The sequence below is a fragment of the Perca fluviatilis genome, chromosome 20, assembly GCF_010015445.1.
Source record: "Perca fluviatilis chromosome 20, GENO_Pfluv_1.0, whole genome shotgun sequence".
Classification (NCBI taxonomy): Eukaryota; Metazoa; Chordata; class Actinopteri; order Perciformes; family Percidae; genus Perca; species Perca fluviatilis.
The window spans coordinates 20875055-20890702 of NC_053131.1; the positions used below are offsets into that span (position 1 = coordinate 20875055).

Here is a 15648-nt window from a genome sequence, read left to right on the forward strand (position 1 = left end):
AAAGGATCTGTCCCAAAACAAAAACAGTGCTGATATTAAAACATGCAACAGATACTATATGAGATGTCTAAACAACCATTGGATCAGTGAAATACAATTTGGTGTCCATGGCAACAAGTACAAGAGTTTCAATATACTGGTTTTGTATTTGAGGAAATGACATTGATGCAATAATATTGCCTCAGCTGTACAGATCTTTTGCATTGATAAAATCTTGGATGCAGTGGTTCACATTTACAGAGTATCTATAAATACACATCTAATATAAAGTCTTTAAAAGAGTAGTATTTAATAACTTGAACACACATTGAACATACGTGTCCTGTATGTGGTAGGGGTTTCTAGGTCTTCTGGCTTATCAGACTGAACAGCAGCATTAGGGAGCATTTAGTGTCCCATGGTCGGCATGGTAACTGCAGGACTTTTCAAGGTGGCATCTTCAGCTTTCCATTGTGAGGTTACAGTTTTGATCTGTGTGTAGAACTGGATGCCCTGTAGAGAAAAAATAAAATACATTTAAAAACTTAAGCCGCTACATCTGCGTATTTCTTATACCTGTAACAATAGGATGCATTTGTTTTTTTTCATACTTGTTTTCCATAGAAGTTCATGTCCCCTCGGAAGGATCCTCTTGATCCAGTAAAGGAGAACATAGGCAGTGGAACAGGGATGGGAACATTGACGCCAACCTGCAGAAAACAAGTATTTTCCCTTTCATTTCCGTAAGTGTAAGCTTTGTACAATTCCCCGTGATCCTAAATTGCTAGGATGAGGTAGATGCGGCTGATGAGAGATGTGGTATATCCATGCCGTTTAAAAAGCAAGCTTTACATGATCTCACTAAACAAAGCTAAACCTGTGGCTTATATTTGCAGTTTTGAAAGCACAACATGTTCTTATGAAAGGGAAGAAAACCTAAATAAAACATTTTGTTATGAAGGCAATATGGACATGGCATGGGTTAGAATGTTTGCAACAGCGGGAATAGGTTTGTACACACTTAAGGCCTTTTGGCAAATGTGCAGGGAGGAAAAGAAGAAAAAAAAGTAGATGTTTGTTGCATCGAGGTTTGGAGAGGAGAAGAGCACATGGCCTGCACAGCATTCCCCGACATGTGAACAGCAAACACAAGGCATAACTAAGGCTCCACAGGCAAACAAACAGGGTAAAGGCTGGCCATATTTACGCTAAAACATTGAACAGGACCCTAGGAATCCCTTTTGAGTTTAATTTAAGATGTTCCTCATCGCAAACTACTCGGAAAAATGTTTCTATGCCCCCCTGTAATCTTTTAATGGACACGTATTTGCTGTAGCTATTTGTAGTCTTGACTGGTGGGCAAGTGGAGGGAAGGGGGTTACCGAATGTGTGTATATTAGGTTGGGGGCAAACATGGCTATACTTGACATGGAAAATATTTTTTTTAATGTGTGTGAAGGTTTTCAAACAGAAATGTGATGTGCTCCCTACTTGAGATGCTGTATAGACATGACAGAGGGATGTGAATATCTCCTTTCTCCCAAAACAGAGGAACACATTTGGAGGCTGCAGCCACTCACCTGGCCCACGTCCACCTCGTGAGTGTATTTGCGTGCAGTGGCGCCATTTGTGGTGAAGATAGCTGTACCGTTGCCATAGAGGTTCCTGTTGACCAAATTGATGGCATCATCCAGAGTGTCTGCCTCGAGAACAACCAACACAGGCCCGAAGATCTCTTCAGTGTAGCACTTCATCTCAGGCTGGGCAAGCACAAAAGTGAACATTTTGACAGGCAGTTTAGTTTTAGAGTGGTTCTTAATGGTACTCGCATGCAAATACATATGTGCACATAAAGACATTAAACCCACTTACTGTAACATTGCTGATGATGGTGGGACCCACAAAGTTGCCTTTCTCGTAACCCTTGACCTTGACGTTTCGGCCATCCAGGAGCACGGTAGCGCCCTCGTCCACACCACTCTGGATCAGACTGCAGACTCTTTCCTTGGCCTGCGGAGAGATCAGAGGGCCAACGTCTGCACCAGGCTGGTTTCCTAGCAGGGCCCCAAAAACAACCAGCTATAAAGGTTACATACTATGGCACTCGCATGATGTGAGCACATTACGGGAACTGCCTTTCAAATACATCTTTTGCCACAAACACGCAAAAACCAGGACGAGGGGCACCCTGAGGCACTCCCTCAAAAATGGATACTTACGGGTTTCCTGAATTCTACAATAATAAGAGTCCATATCACTGTAAACAGGGATAATCATTCTCTATTTTACTCCACATCAACTTCCTTTCTTAAAGGATTTGATGCTCTGAACCGCTATTTCGGTCTGAGCCGCAGATTTGGCCACAAATTTGCAGCCGGGCTGACTCAACGAGCCCTCTATTCCAGCTGACTCCAATGTGAAGTTACAACAGGGCAAAAGGCGAGAGGTGCGGTTAGGGCGGCGTGGGTGGCCACTGGATGACTAAACCAAAGGCCCTCGGGGGAATGGGCTAGGGAGAGACAGAGGTGAAGAGCGGGCTGACAGGGCGCGGTACCTGCGTTCACGCGCAGAGCCTTGGAGCGCTCCACCAGCTCCGGCAGCCAGCTCCGTGCCTCGCCCACCAGGATGGCTGCGGACAGAGCCATGCAGCGCTGTCCTGCTGCCCCGAACGCTGCACCCACAAGCTGGTTCAGAGTGTTCTCCTTGTTGGCATCAGGCATCACCACACCATGGTTCTTGGCTCCCTATAGTACAAGAGAAGTGGTTAACCTTCTGCTGTTTGATCTCCATATTACAGCAGCTGGTTAGTTACAAGTGAGAACATAAAATCAGGAAATTGTATACAAACAACCTACACATTTTATATAGCATTTGTTCCACATTTTAGCCAATATAACAGAGGATTGATGGACACTAGCCTAAATAAATAGATAGAACATTTATAATTGTGGCTTTTCAGCAGCAGTATCTATCTATATTATTGTAATTTATTTTATGTCTTTGATGTTTATGTAGCCAACCTTATGCTTTTATTTTTTTTCAATTCAGTGCTTACTTGTGTTCAATGTGTTGTTTTTTGTTTAGGACACTTGTAATTGTAATTGTTCATTATCTATATTATTCCTCTCTTCCTTAGGTGAGATTCCTTCAATAAGGCCCTAGGGCTTTTCTTAATCTCACCAATCTTTATTTTTTATTATTTAATTTTATTGTGTTACGGTTGTCTTGATTTTATTGTGCAAAATAAAACAAATTCAAATATCTGTTTTGCACCTTCATTCATCTGTTCTGCTGGCATTGGGGAGGATCAAAAACACAACAAGAATCTGTTGGCCAACGCTGCCACCTTCTGGACATCTACACCTGTGTTGAATGCTCACCATGTTCGACTGGACCCTCTTGCCATGTTTAGAGCCCCTCTCGTAAATGTACTCCCCAGCTTGATTTGAGCCAACAAAGCTGATTGCCTTGATAGCCGGATGGTCACAGATGAAATTCACAGCTGTTGCAGAAAGACAGTTATAGAAACGGTATTATCTCAGATATCCTTTAATAAATCATTTTTAATTAATCACAGTACCGGTAATTAATATCCACTGAGCTTTCAAATACTGTCTCAAAGTATCTGCATTACAAAGAATATGACAAAAGAAAATTTAACAATTGTATTTTTTTATAGATACTAGCCCACGTACAATTGGTTTTATAACTAATGTTTCGGACATTCTAAAAAATCTCATATACTCTTTTAGCCTACTAAATAGTAGGTTAGTATGGAATTTCAGACACAGCCTTAGTGAGTTAGGTCATCTTTTTTATCTGCCCTGAATAATACAGTTTCATCATATATACTGTGTTGTATCTACACTACAGATAAGTTTCAGACACGAAACAGTATGTTTTGACAATGACCGGCTAAAGGTTAACAGAGGCCGAGTCTTACCAGCGTGTTGGCCGTGGATGATGTTGAGCGTCCCGTCTGGAGCACCGGCATCCTGCAGCATCCTGGCTAGCAGCATTGCGCAGGCTGGCACCCGCTCTGAAGGCTTCAGCAAGTAGGTGTTGCCGCACACCATGCCCATGGGGAACATCCACAAAGGGATCATGGCAGGGAAGTTGAAGGGTGCGATGCCGGCACACACCCCAATGGGCAGGCGGTAGGTGTAGGTGTCCATGTCCTTGGTGATGGAGGGCAGGGTTTCACCGAGCATCAGAGAGGTGATGCTGCAGGCGTGTTCCACAACCTCTGCAAAGACATAGCAACACATACGTTATTTTTTTATTTTTTGCAGATGTGTCAAGCTATGAAATAATTGTTTATGTCGGTTATATTTATGATCAGCCAATCTAAATGATTATTTTTTTTTGGAAGTGATTGGGTACAGACAAGCTGTGTGTGTGTGTGTGTGTGTGTGTGTGTGTGTGTGTGTGTGTGTGTGTGTGTGTGTGTGTGTGTGTGTGTGTGTGTGTGTGTGAGTGAGTGAGTGAGTGAGTGAGTGAGTGAGTGAGTGAGTGAGTGAGTGAGTGAGATCTGCTTTACTGAGACAACTATTGAGTGTGTTGACTTTGTGTGGAAGCCAAGCCAATGTCTGCAGAGTGAAATTTCTCCAAAAAGAGAGAGCAATTAGGCTTTTCTTTCAATGTATAGTGGTGTACAGACTCAAAAATAGTGTATACCTTTCCAAAATATAGTGGAAAGGTAAAAAAGAACAGCAATAATTAGTGAGAATCATTTAAAGGGTTAATGAAGACCGCCCTTTGTTCTGGTTAAGTATAACTCATTAACTATTCCCGCAACCACAAAGTGAAAGCCTGCATAACATGCAAACGTTACCCATTTGTTGCCCTTTGTAAAGTTGTGTGTGCGCATTTGTTTAAGTAAGATAAACTTACGCAACCCTCTGAACACATCCCCCTCTGCATCTGCAAGGGTCTTGCCCTGTTCCACTGTGATGGCCTTGGCAAGTTCTTTCTGAAACACAAGACAACCCACATGTCAGTCCTTTGCTTTAAATGTAATATAATCTGAAGTTTTAGTATCAAAGATAAACAGCAGCCTCTGAACTAATGCTGCAAACTGATTTGAAAAAGATGTAGGTGTTTAACTTAATGAATTCAAGTTGAGCAGTGCTAAACAGTAAACTCTTGTTTTCAGTTGCACCTTATACTTTATGACCCTTTGACTTACAATGTTGTCCTTGATAAGCTGCTGATAGCGCAGAAAGACCTGCTGCCGAGTCAAGATGGAGGTCTTAGACCAGGAGTGAAAGGCTCTGGAGCACGAGTCCACGGCAGCCAACATCTCCTCCTGGGTGGCTTTGGGTACACGGGCGATCACCTCGTTGGTAGCCTGTAAAGGAGGGAAAGAAGAATGAATAAATTTACATTAATACTCTAAAGATTACTTTTTTTCAATCAGTAGTGGCCATTTGAGTTCACTAAATGTTAGGTAACAGGTAAATCCTGGCAGATGTTTAACGGAGATATGCATGCTTTCATAAATCTGCGGGTCAGAGTTCATCAGATACAAATTCCACATTTAATCCTTAAACATTTAGGATTGTTAGGTTTTTACTTGTTGTCCAAGTGTAGCTGAGGTTTAAGTAATATTTCTCATTGACAATTAGTTTTTTTATGTGTTTGTAATATGTGTTTTTAATTCGGATGTGTAAATATTTGGCAAACGATACTGGGTATGAATCTGCTTATATAGATAGTTAAGCCAAATACACATTTCTACATTAGCAATTTTACTACAAGTTAATGTCGGATGTTCATCGACTGAAACCAGTTTGTATCAACAGGCACATACATGCAGTAAACATTGTGTAACATGTAACAGGTTAAACAATCCATAGACTTTGCAACTTTAAAACCTGTCAGAGCTACCAAACCAAAGCATAGCATCATGAAACCCTCCAGCTATAGCAGGATAATCCTAACCCAACTACATACATGGATGTTGCCAAGTAAAGTGCAGTTTCTCAATCCAGGCCAGATTAAATACTTACTGGATTGTGAATATCCAGCCATTCTGACGTTTTGGATTCAACAAACTTCCCATCAATGAACAGCTTGGTGGTGGGCTGTGAGGAGAGAGGTTACGTCACATCTGCCTTCAGTCAGCACTTTAATCGTCCATGCATGACACTTGCTGTAAAGTGTAATGGCAGTCTGACAATTAGTGCACACTGTTTTAAACTCACCACTGAAGAAGAGTAGCACATGCGGCCAACTTTTAATGGGACCTGAGAAAGAAACACAGCAGAGAGTCTGAAATCATCAAATGCTATAATTGTTATCCATCTATCCAAAAACTAAAATTGTAAGTTTAGTTTACCTAATTTGTAAAACATTAAATACACAAAACCAGCTGTTTCCAGACACTTGCTTATACTAGAAATCAGCTCATAAAAGGTGGCGCATTGTCAAAAAGCCTACAGTCACATAGAAAATCCTGAAGTAGAAGAAAGAAGTTAAATTAATCCCATCTGTGAATATAAATCAAGTGTGTGAACAACCCACACCTAAATCCTGCAGCACATGACACATTGCACTTCGTAAACAATGATCAGCTGTCAAACCTTCCTGCGTCATTTGCAACTGTGAAGAGTTTTAAAGCTGTCACAAACTTTTTAAATCCTACCTTTGCCTTTAGTACAGATCTTAATGCTGTTGTTGCCATTGTGGAAATGTTATATGTACTTGATTTGCCCAACTCAGCAGGTAGGACAGTGGCCAGGCGAAGACGGCATCCTACTTTCTGCCTCACAGAGATGTATCATCTGTGGGCGGGCTCTGAGGATGTCTGAGACTTGCTATTCGCTCCATGTTCGCACTCCCATGAAAAACGCAGCCCGATTGGTCAACTGTGGGTGTAATATATCCAATCTGTAGTCGAGGTTTTAGATAATTCCGCCTTAAGCCGTGGAACCACTAGTCACTGGATAAAATCAGAGCCTGTCTATGGAGAGCCTGTTCACTCCCTATTAAACCCATTGTACCAACCCGGAATTTTCCCGAGAGTGGAAGTTCTCCCCTTATTAGACATTCTCTGATAAAATACAAGGTACTGGCGGGAAGTTATGCAACCCGGAGATAAACACTGGTCCGCACCATTAAAACGCCGGCCATAGCTATTAGGCTGAGTCTGAATACCATCAAAAAGCCTAATCAAAAGGCGTCTTCGGTGAAAGCGGCGTGTCCCCGATTACCTCGACCACATGGGTGACACAACAATGCAATCTTAATTTGATGAATAAACTTGGTGAATCTGCTTAATGCGTTGTCCGCCAGGCTGTACATTAACAACTATGTTGCCAGAGCAGCCAGCAGATGATTTTCCTCTTAACGTTATCTCTTCATTTTATGAAATCTATTTTTTGTTTAGGTAACGCCCTCTCCCGCAAAATTACGAATCCCATGGCCCGGGATCAAAAAATAATAATTATCTCTCCATTGACCAGAGCCTGTCTATGGAGAGCCTGTTCACTCCCTATCTCACTCCATATTAAGCCCCATTGTACCAACCCGGAATTTTCCCGAGAGTGGAAGTTCTCCCCTTATTAGACATTCTCTGCTATTGACTCTCGTTCATATTTTTTATATGTCAATGATTTTTCCCATGGACCGGAAGTACAAGGGCGTAACTTCGGCTCTCTATGTGGTCGATTGGTTGGGGTTAGGCATTTGACCTCGAGGTTAGGATACCCGATTGGTCAGGGGATAGGACCTGAACAAATCAGATTACGCTACCTTGCGTAAGCATGGACGCCTAGCCAATAGTAGCTATTGAAGGGCGGGTCTTGGCGTGGCCATAGTGGGGGAAAGATATACTTTTCGGATTGTGCCCATTGACATATATATAATTGAAAATGTGTAGTATGAAAAGTGATTGGGCTAGAACTCAGAAGAGCTAGCTAGTTTTATTAAGACGGAAAATGTAGTCTGTCTGATCACCTACTTCTAGCCGAGCTTCGTCCACATTACTTTATATAGTCAACGTAGAAGAGACAGGCAGAGGGAATGTCGTGCAGGAGGACATAATCGATGTTTCTTTGAGCAAGCCGCACAACGTATCATAAAAAAAACAACCATAACATTATCACAGCGACAACAATGCACTTGTCCTTATTTTGCCTCGCCAAGGTAACGTGACTGCAGTAACATTTTTCGCTGTTTGCTAAATGTATATGCACCACACAGTCTATGATATGCGAACCATATGAAAGCCAGATGTTGCTTAGTCATGGACCAAAGAGTAGGTAGGAGGGATGTTAGGAGCATATCCTATTGGCTGCTGGAGAATGATGAGACTGTTAAACTGTAGAAAACCAGTCTGTTGATTCAGTGTAGTTGAGTAAAAACTCAAGCTAAGAAGTTATGGCAACTCAAACCAAGGTGAAACAGTAACTTAGACACAAGAAAAGTGATCTATGTCAAGAGAAAAGGTGATGTGTTTTCAAATGGACTGAACGTTTTCTCTTTTGATTCTCTATGTAACGTTATAGCCTGTTCTTCATGGATACTTCAGAAGTTCCTGCTCATGGAGGGTTCGCATTGGTAAGTTGTGCCACAGCATTTGACTAACGTACTTCGCTTTTACTTAACGTTAAAGTAATTTGATGTCAACAATTTGATTGACTTTTTGTGCATCAGCTTTTGCTCTCAAAGGTATTGAATATGACCAGGCTCCAGTAAATCTGATCAAAGATGGAGGTCAGCAGGTACAGTTTATATTCACAGGATCATTATAAATGCAGAGATGGCAAACTGTATAGTAAATAATTAGCATGAGGCTGTCAATGTAAAACCTGTAGTCTCACACAAGTTCTCTCTGTGCTCAAGCTTACTGAACAGTACAAGGCATTAAACCCTATGCAACAAGTGCCTGCAGTTGAAATTGATGGCATCACCCTTTCTCAGTCAGTGAGTTCCCAAACTCTTTACCCATGTAATCCTATACATGACATTTTAGTTAACCAACTTGAATACTACTGAAAATGGATTATTGCCCACACAGCTGGCAGTGATCCAGTACATCGATGAGACCAGGCCAGGCCCTCTGCTTCTCCCAGCAGACCCAAAGAAACGTGCCCAGGTTCGGATGATAAGTGATGTCATTGCCTCTGGGATACAGCCCCTGCAGGTGAGAACAGCACAGTCCAAATGATTACAGAGTCAAACTGAAGCAGACAATTCAGACAGGTATTGGGCTGCAAATTCATGTGTAACACGATACAAAATTACAGTCACAGCACGTTAACTTCACAATATTAATACCTGGATTTTTCAGAATCTATACGTGATTCAGAAAATAGGAGCAGAAAAGGTGCAATGGGCTCAGCACTTCATTGATCGCGGCTTTCAAGGTAGGTGGTCTTCTCAAATATACATCCAGTTCGTTTTTCTAAGACTTCATCACTCAATTTCCTTTGCAATTTTATGTGCACCTCTCTCTTCCAGCTCTTGAACCCATTCTGAAGCAAACAGCAGGGAAATACTGTGTAGGTGATGAGGTAAGATAAAATAAGAGACTAGTAATCCCACACAAATTACTTTGTTACAGCAGCTCAAAAATTGAAACACAACAGAATAAGAACAATACCCATTAAATAGAAATAGAATAGAAAAATATTAAAAGTATTAAGAAATAGTAACAATAGTGATATGTACACTATAAACATTATTAGACAGGTAAAATAAATATATATACAGATGAGATAAGAGGCATGACTATCATTTATGCATGACAGTGTGATATACAGACTTTTTATCTGACTAATTGCTTACCTTTCAGATATCCATGGCAGACATATGTCTGGTTCCACAAGTCTACAATGCAGAGAGGTATGTAATCAGACCTTTCATAAAAACTGCAACATACATTAAATACCACAAACACTAAAAATCACCCAAAGAACAAAGAAGAGATCAACATAAATGTCATGGCATTCTGTAATTTATGGTTAAAGCATGTATATAAAGCATAGGTCCCTCATTTTGGGCCGGATGTCCCTCACCTTCCGTTTTGTTTGTGTTGGCATTCTGAACACCAGTCGATTTATGGCGGACTTTAGTCCTACATTGCCAGACCTTGCTCCTCAGATCTCTGGAGGGTAAATTGAAAAAGCTAGCTAGACTGTCGAATCGGAGTTCTCTCTCGCACGACTAAATACATTTTAGAACGTACACATTCCACCAAAAAAAAAAAAAAAAAGTTCCTTCCAGAGGCACCGTCGCTCCATCTGGCACTTAGTGCCACCCAAGACAATTGTGATTGGTTTAAAGAAATGCCAAGAAAACCAGACGTTTCTCCTATCCTGGAATGTTGTGTGGACTAGCCAGACCTTCCTCTGCAGCGCTGTGGAGAGAGGTCTGGCAATACTTTTTTTTAAACCCTTCCTGTTTACATGAAACCACCTGAGCTACAACCAGCGTGCTGAACTTTGAAACACCCTATACAGAGGAATGATCCCTCTATGTCTTTAATCTTTACAGGTTCAAAGTGGACGTCGGCCAGTATCCAACTATCAAAAGGTTAAATCAGACCTTACTTGAGATTGAAGCTTTCAAAGTGACCAACCCATCTTGTCAGCCAGACACACCTGCTGATCTGCGTGCATAGAATAACCACTCAACAGTTTTAGAGACAACCATGCAACTTTGTACATTGTTAAATAAAATGCTTTGAAAATAATCATTTTAGTGTTGTTACTTTAAAGAACAAGAAAACTTTGAGTTTGAAATATTTATTGGCATTTTGACTTTATCCATTTTACCCAGTCCAGCACTTTACCCTTAAATACATACTGATATGTGGGGACAAGGTAGAGGACATTAAGTAATGTGTAAAACATGCATATCAGAGATTTGTTATGCAAAGTGCAAAACCTCTGAGCTCACTGCTTGCCTGTGTGAAGGAAGTATGAATGGTTATTAAAAGAGACTTATAAGAGGGGGGGAGGGGGGGGGACGACGACAAAAAGTCTAAGCTGCAGAACACATCATGCAAAAAGTATATAACATGTAAGACAAACAACCAAAAATAACTGTTACAAATACACACACTTGGAAGATCGTTATTTTTCTGTCAGGGTAGATCACAGCATCCTCCACGTTTTAAAAATGATTAAAAAAAAAAAAAAAAAGGTTTTTCATGAATGGATTTCTTCCCCATCACTTGTTACCAGGAATTGCCACTGTGCATTTCACTGTGTCGTTGTAGAATGTACCCGAGCTGTCTGATCCACCAAACACCAGCAATGTGCAGTGGACACTGACATTTTCACCCTGTTCACGCCTCTCTGCATCCGTCAGGATGGAGGAGCTCAAGTTTATCATGCTGTGTCCTGCACGAGGCTTGGAGCAAAGCGGAGGAGACACCACTGAGCTCCACATGTTGGTGTCTGAGAAAAAAATAAATAAAGCAATTGATTTAGTGACACATTCAAACAGGGTGACTCAAAGTAAATTTGCATGTGTGACTCCAACCTTAAAACCATTATGTGCTAAACCAGATAACACTGATATAGTCTTATTGCATTTACTATATGTGGCACAAATGATGTACTCACCAGTGTTGAACATATGTACATCCTGCAGGGCTCCAATTGCACTGCAACCTCCACTCACTAAAATCCTGTTGTCTGAAACTGGTAGAGCTGCATGAAACCTGCCCATGGACAGACAAGCACACTTTCATGTGTACCATTATTGTTCTAAAGCCAGTTTCTACGTAATATGTAAACCACTTACTGTTATTTCACATTGAGCTAACAAAAAGTATATAATAATTTAAGTAAGTCACTAGAGATGTGTTAAACCCAATTACATTCAAATGCAGTTCCCTCTGTCAAAAGACCAAAAATATAAAAACCAGATGGCTACATCAAAGACTCAAGGTTGATTAGTTCTGTACTCACCCTCGAGGCAGCGGTGGCATGTTACCACACTTCACAGCTGTGTACTCCATGAATCCTTCACTCAAAAAGAAAAATAGATAAATATCAGTTTAATCGTGGACACAAAATTGTTGCTTAATGCAGCCACCAAAATCTTCATCTTACCCAGATCTAGAACATGGACATCATTAAGGTAGGCAGCAGTCTGCCGTCCACCAAATATGATCAACTTCTGTGACATCAGTGTGGCTGAGTGTCTGTTTGATACAAACATTAAGCATTGGGATCAATATTTAAAAAAAGGAAAATAAACCCATATATACTTGTATGACTGAATTCACCTGTAGTCATTTTTAAAAGAAGACTGACCCAAATCGAGGCAGAGGTTTGTCTCCATCCACAATCGGCTGGTACCAGAGTTCAAACTCTGGGTTAAAGATGTACAGAGCATTACTGCAGGATTTATCCACAGAAGAACGGCTTGGCTTAACTCCACCAAAGACAAAAAGCTCTTTCTTATAAAAGGCTGCAGAATGATAGGCCACATTTGGAACATCCCCTTTCGCCTAAAGGGGAGTGGGTGGGGACATTATATCCTATAACTCTGCTTGAATATTTGATAAGCAATCGAGAACTACAACATGTTAGTAACTTGCAACAAACCCACAGTGACAAGCTTCCACTTCCAGGTAAGAGTGTCAAGGATGTACAGCTCGTTGTAGCGCTGACCTTCCCTCAGGCCACCATAAACATAGACAGACTTAGAGTCAGGGTCATAGGTTGCAGAGTGTCCTCGGGCACAGGGTGGTACGGGTCCAGAGGCAGAGGAGTTCATGGGGAACCAGAAGTCATTGTCTGGAAAGAAGGAAACTTAATGTGGAATCAGATTTCACAGCTTCCTATTTTGTCTTAATTCCTCCTTTGGTTGTAGTAAGCAATAAATGGCCACACAAGTAATTTAACAAACTCCACTGACCCAACTCGAGCTTCCACAGCGAGTCCTTGCAGCAGTTTTGATCCGCGGTCTCCCCTCCGATGAGGATGGCTGTGTCAAAGTCACTCAGACACATCGTATGGCTGCAGCGCTTTGATGGACACACTGAAACTAAATCACAATCTTTGTCAAAACCCATTTTGTGCATTCAGATGTGACCACAGTTGTAATATTCCTGACCTTCTCTGTTCTCATTCTTTATCTGCACAGTAATTTCCTCTATGCTGTTCATCCTGGACAGCCTCCTTTTCTTGGGGGATGAAGCCTGGTCTATGTCCTCCAGCCTCCTTTTCTTGGGGGATGAAGCCTGGTCTATGTCCTCCAGCCTCCTTTTCTTGGGGGATGAAGCCTGGTCTATGTCCTCTCCGAGACAGTCTGCGTCCTCGGAGCTCCATGTCAGGTGGCCTATCTTACGAATAACTCTACATCTGGGCGTCTTATCCTTTTAGTTGCACAGAGTATATCACAGAATAAGTCACTTACCTTACATGCAGACGTTAATATATTCTTAAGCATGACTCTTACCGTAGGCCAAAACAGGAGTTTATTATTTCCCATAGTGGAATCACTGGTGTCAGTTTTATTAACTTGAATATCAGCATAGCAAACACTATCACCCAAGTGTGAGGAGTTGAGAGTTATCTGCAAGGCAAGACAATAATGAAATGTGGCCACAAACGTAGATAACTGCAAACAATTGTAACCCTATTCACCTCACCGTTTCATTTCCAGCGCTTTGGTGTAACGTGCAAGAGAGATCAGTGGCATCATGCTGGTCTGGGAACAGTAACTTCCCTCGAACGAGCGGAGTACTGCTGAAGACACTGGCTTCATCCTGTGGCTGGTCACAAGTCTTTGCATGAAACAAAACAGTGACAATATGATCCGAGAAGCCCATGGAGCATTACTTCTATCCTGGAAAGTTTAACTATAACCAATACTGTTAGTATCATTGTACCTGACAATGATATGAACAGTATTGGTTATAGTTAAACTTTCCAGGATAGAAGGCATTAACTGGGGACAGTTAATACAAACCCTCCTACCTCTCTACAGACTGTGAGCACAATCTTGCCATAAACTCCTCTCCTGCCTCTCTCTGCTGCCACTGTGACAATGTCAGTGCTCCAGTCACCCTCCCAGGTCAGGCACCTGATTGAGTTCGAAGTAGACTGTTTTTTGACCAATTTAGACTTTTTTTTGTTTGTTAAAAGTAGCTAATGTTTTTTTTTTTCTCCACATACCTGGCTTGAGCTGACAGAGTCCCAATTTTCTGGGCCGGTACTTCTGCACTGACCAGAACATCTACCGAGATTGTTGTCTCGCTGCAATTCCATTCTCCAAGACCAAAGATGACCAGGTGTTTAGGAAGAGGCAGTGGGATGTGGACGTGAAAGCAACTTCGGTTGGATTTGCTGCGGTGGGTGAGAACCGGACAACATTGAGTAGTTTTAGTGTGAAAATATAATGTGTGCAGGTTCTCCAAATAAAAGGCCTACCTGATGAACTGGCGGGGAGCGTCACGCAGGGAACAAAGGACGTAAAAATTCAGCCTCCCCATGTTGTTTCAGGTCTCCTCATCAAGAAGGTTAAAGTACAAACAGTAGCAGCTAGCAAGACTTTGGTGCAGTCTGGACCTCTGGTAATCACTTCTGATTGGCTGATTCGAGCTCGAGGCCTTTTTGAAAATTCACAGCTGAGACCGCAGCACAATTAATGTATTAATTAGACTCCCAGGAACCAACACACTCAGTTTAGCCTTGGCTAAACCAGGTTTTTTTCTTCTTCTTTTTTTTAACCTTGTATTTGTCTGATTAATGGCTTGCGTAAACTACGTGGAATTACCATAGACAGTTAAAGAATTAGTGAAAGCGGTCAGTTTCCTTTTTACCAGTAGATTTCTTTCAGCCTTTCATTTCTCTGAGGAAAAAACACAGATCGCAGCTATATTTGTTAAAAAAAATGCTTGTAATGTTCAGTTTAAGGTTGGCTGTATCAATGGTAATTTTTGAGGCTGTGGTTAAGTTAATTTGTTTTATTAACTGATTGGTAAATGTATAAAATAAATATTTTTTTAAACAAATAATTGGTGATTGAAGAAACTGTTTAAAGGTCCAATTGTAATACATATTTTAATTATTTAACTATATTCAGTAATACTTTTTACTTGTCTGATAACCTTTTACATTTTGTCAGGATCAGGCCTTCAAAGTGATTAGGGTGGTGTATGTATTATTCTGCCTCCCTCAGGTACAGCATGTAATTCGGGTGGACAAGACACGGAAAACACCATTATATAATGCAGGACAAAACAACACCTGAAAATGCAGTCTCAGATATTCCTTCAGAGTATAAAAATCACATAAAAATGAATAAAAACATGTACTAGACGTTGCTGCAGCACAGGTGTAGATAATATATTCATAACTGCATATATATGGTAACATTTATATCTGCAACATCAATCTAGATTTATCAGTACATTTAATAAGTTGCAGCATATCTCCCGACCGTACACACCTTTTAAAATCCTCATCAATGTCCAACTTAATGAATGTAGTACTTGGAGTTATCATACTTGGAGTGGCATCCTAAAAGAACAATTTAAGAATATGTTTATCCTTTACTGCTTTTTAGAAATCAGTAAAATGTGAGGGACACTAGATGTAACTGGAGTCTGCCTGGCCTTTAGGGAGAGCTGAAAAAAGAACCTGGTTTCATCAGCACCTCTGTAACAATTACATCAATCCCCTAATGCCACAATTTAATGGA

General features: G+C 41.1%; 3 protein-coding genes across 7 annotated transcripts; 1 reads left to right on the forward strand and 2 right to left on the reverse strand.

Annotated features, from left to right (window-relative positions):
- Window positions 1-126: 126 nt before the first annotated feature.
- On the reverse strand, window positions 127-6781 carry aldh6a1 (aldehyde dehydrogenase 6 family, member A1). The gene is made up of 12 exons (XM_039785722.1): window positions 6626-6781; window positions 6186-6227; window positions 5991-6065; window positions 5168-5329; window positions 4873-4951; window positions 3923-4225; window positions 3360-3481; window positions 2534-2723; window positions 1852-2033; window positions 1560-1739; window positions 591-689; window positions 127-492 (listed from the first exon to the last, which is right to left on the reverse strand). Exons 1-12 carry the CDS (start codon window positions 6662-6664, stop codon window positions 388-390), a joined length of 1578 nt encoding a protein of 525 aa, XP_039641656.1. The 5' UTR covers window positions 6665-6781; the 3' UTR covers window positions 127-387.
- Window positions 6782-7782: 1001 nt separating this feature from the next.
- On the forward strand, window positions 7783-10678 carry gstz1 (glutathione S-transferase zeta 1). 2 transcript variants are annotated; one of them, XM_039785730.1, is made up of 9 exons: window positions 7783-8127; window positions 8490-8541; window positions 8638-8705; window positions 8827-8907; window positions 9002-9127; window positions 9275-9350; window positions 9445-9497; window positions 9779-9828; window positions 10480-10678. In XM_039785730.1, the coding sequence occupies exons 1-9, from the start codon at window positions 8098-8100 to the stop codon at window positions 10604-10606; spliced, it is 663 nt and encodes a 220-aa protein (XP_039641664.1). In that variant the 5' UTR covers window positions 7783-8097; the 3' UTR covers window positions 10607-10678. The 2 variants fall into 2 exon arrangements, with proteins under 2 accessions (XP_039641664.1, XP_039641665.1); XM_039785731.1 differs by lacking the exon at window positions 7783-8127 and adding an exon at window positions 8167-8379.
- Window positions 10679-10714: 36 nt separating this feature from the next.
- On the reverse strand, window positions 10715-14541 carry zgc:163014 (uncharacterized protein LOC100038766 homolog). Of its 4 annotated transcripts, none has more exons than XM_039785728.1 (14): window positions 14376-14541; window positions 14121-14291; window positions 13923-14028; window positions 13595-13729; window positions 13402-13518; window positions 13226-13318; window positions 13057-13183; window positions 12859-12987; window positions 12550-12737; window positions 12252-12448; window positions 12048-12139; window positions 11904-11958; window positions 11556-11653; window positions 10715-11387 (listed from the first exon to the last, which is right to left on the reverse strand). In XM_039785728.1, the coding sequence occupies exons 1-14, from the start codon at window positions 14435-14437 to the stop codon at window positions 11158-11160; spliced, it is 1800 nt and encodes a 599-aa protein (XP_039641662.1). In that variant the 5' UTR covers window positions 14438-14541; the 3' UTR covers window positions 10715-11157. The 4 variants fall into 4 exon arrangements, with proteins under 4 accessions (XP_039641662.1, XP_039641663.1, XP_039641661.1 ...); XM_039785729.1 differs by having other exon boundaries at window positions 13057-13118; window positions 13161-13318; XM_039785727.1 differs by having other exon boundaries at window positions 13057-13318; window positions 13595-13717.
- Window positions 14542-15648: the final 1107 nt, after the last annotated feature.

What these genes read in the sequence shown, in the direction of transcription:
- zgc:163014 (XM_039785726.1), bottom strand. Translation starts at nt 14,437, where the DNA reads ATGGGGAGGCTGAATTTTTACGTCCTTTGTTCCCTGCGTGACGCTCCC. An exon ending in GCTGTGGAAGCTCGAGTTGG is followed by an intron (nt 12,738 to 12,858) that starts GTCAGTGGAGTT and finishes CCTTCTTTCCAG; the next exon opens with ACAATGACTTCTGGTTCCCC. An exon ending in TGTACATATGTTCAACACTG is followed by an intron (nt 11,388 to 11,555) that starts GTGAGTACATCA and finishes TTTTTTTCTCAG; the next exon opens with ACACCAACATGTGGAGCTCA.
- aldh6a1 (XM_039785722.1), bottom strand. Translation starts at nt 6,664, where the DNA reads ATGGCAACAACAGCATTAAGATCTGTACTAAAGGCAAAG. An exon ending in TGTGCTACTCTTCTTCAGTG is followed by an intron (nt 6,066 to 6,185) that starts GTGAGTTTAAAA and finishes CTCTCCTCACAG; the next exon opens with CCCACCACCAAGCTGTTCAT. An exon ending in GGATGTGTTCAGAGGGTTGC is followed by an intron (nt 4,226 to 4,872) that starts GTAAGTTTATCT and finishes ATGTCTTTGCAG; the next exon opens with AGGTTGTGGAACACGCCTGC.
- gstz1 (XM_039785730.1), top strand. Translation starts at nt 8,098, where the DNA reads ATGCACTTGTCCTTATTTTGCCTCGCCAAG. An exon ending in GCATCACCCTTTCTCAGTCA is followed by an intron (nt 8,908 to 9,001) that starts GTGAGTTCCCAA and finishes TTGCCCACACAG; the next exon opens with CTGGCAGTGATCCAGTACAT. An exon ending in AATACTGTGTAGGTGATGAG is followed by an intron (nt 9,498 to 9,778) that starts GTAAGATAAAAT and finishes CTTACCTTTCAG; the next exon opens with ATATCCATGGCAGACATATG.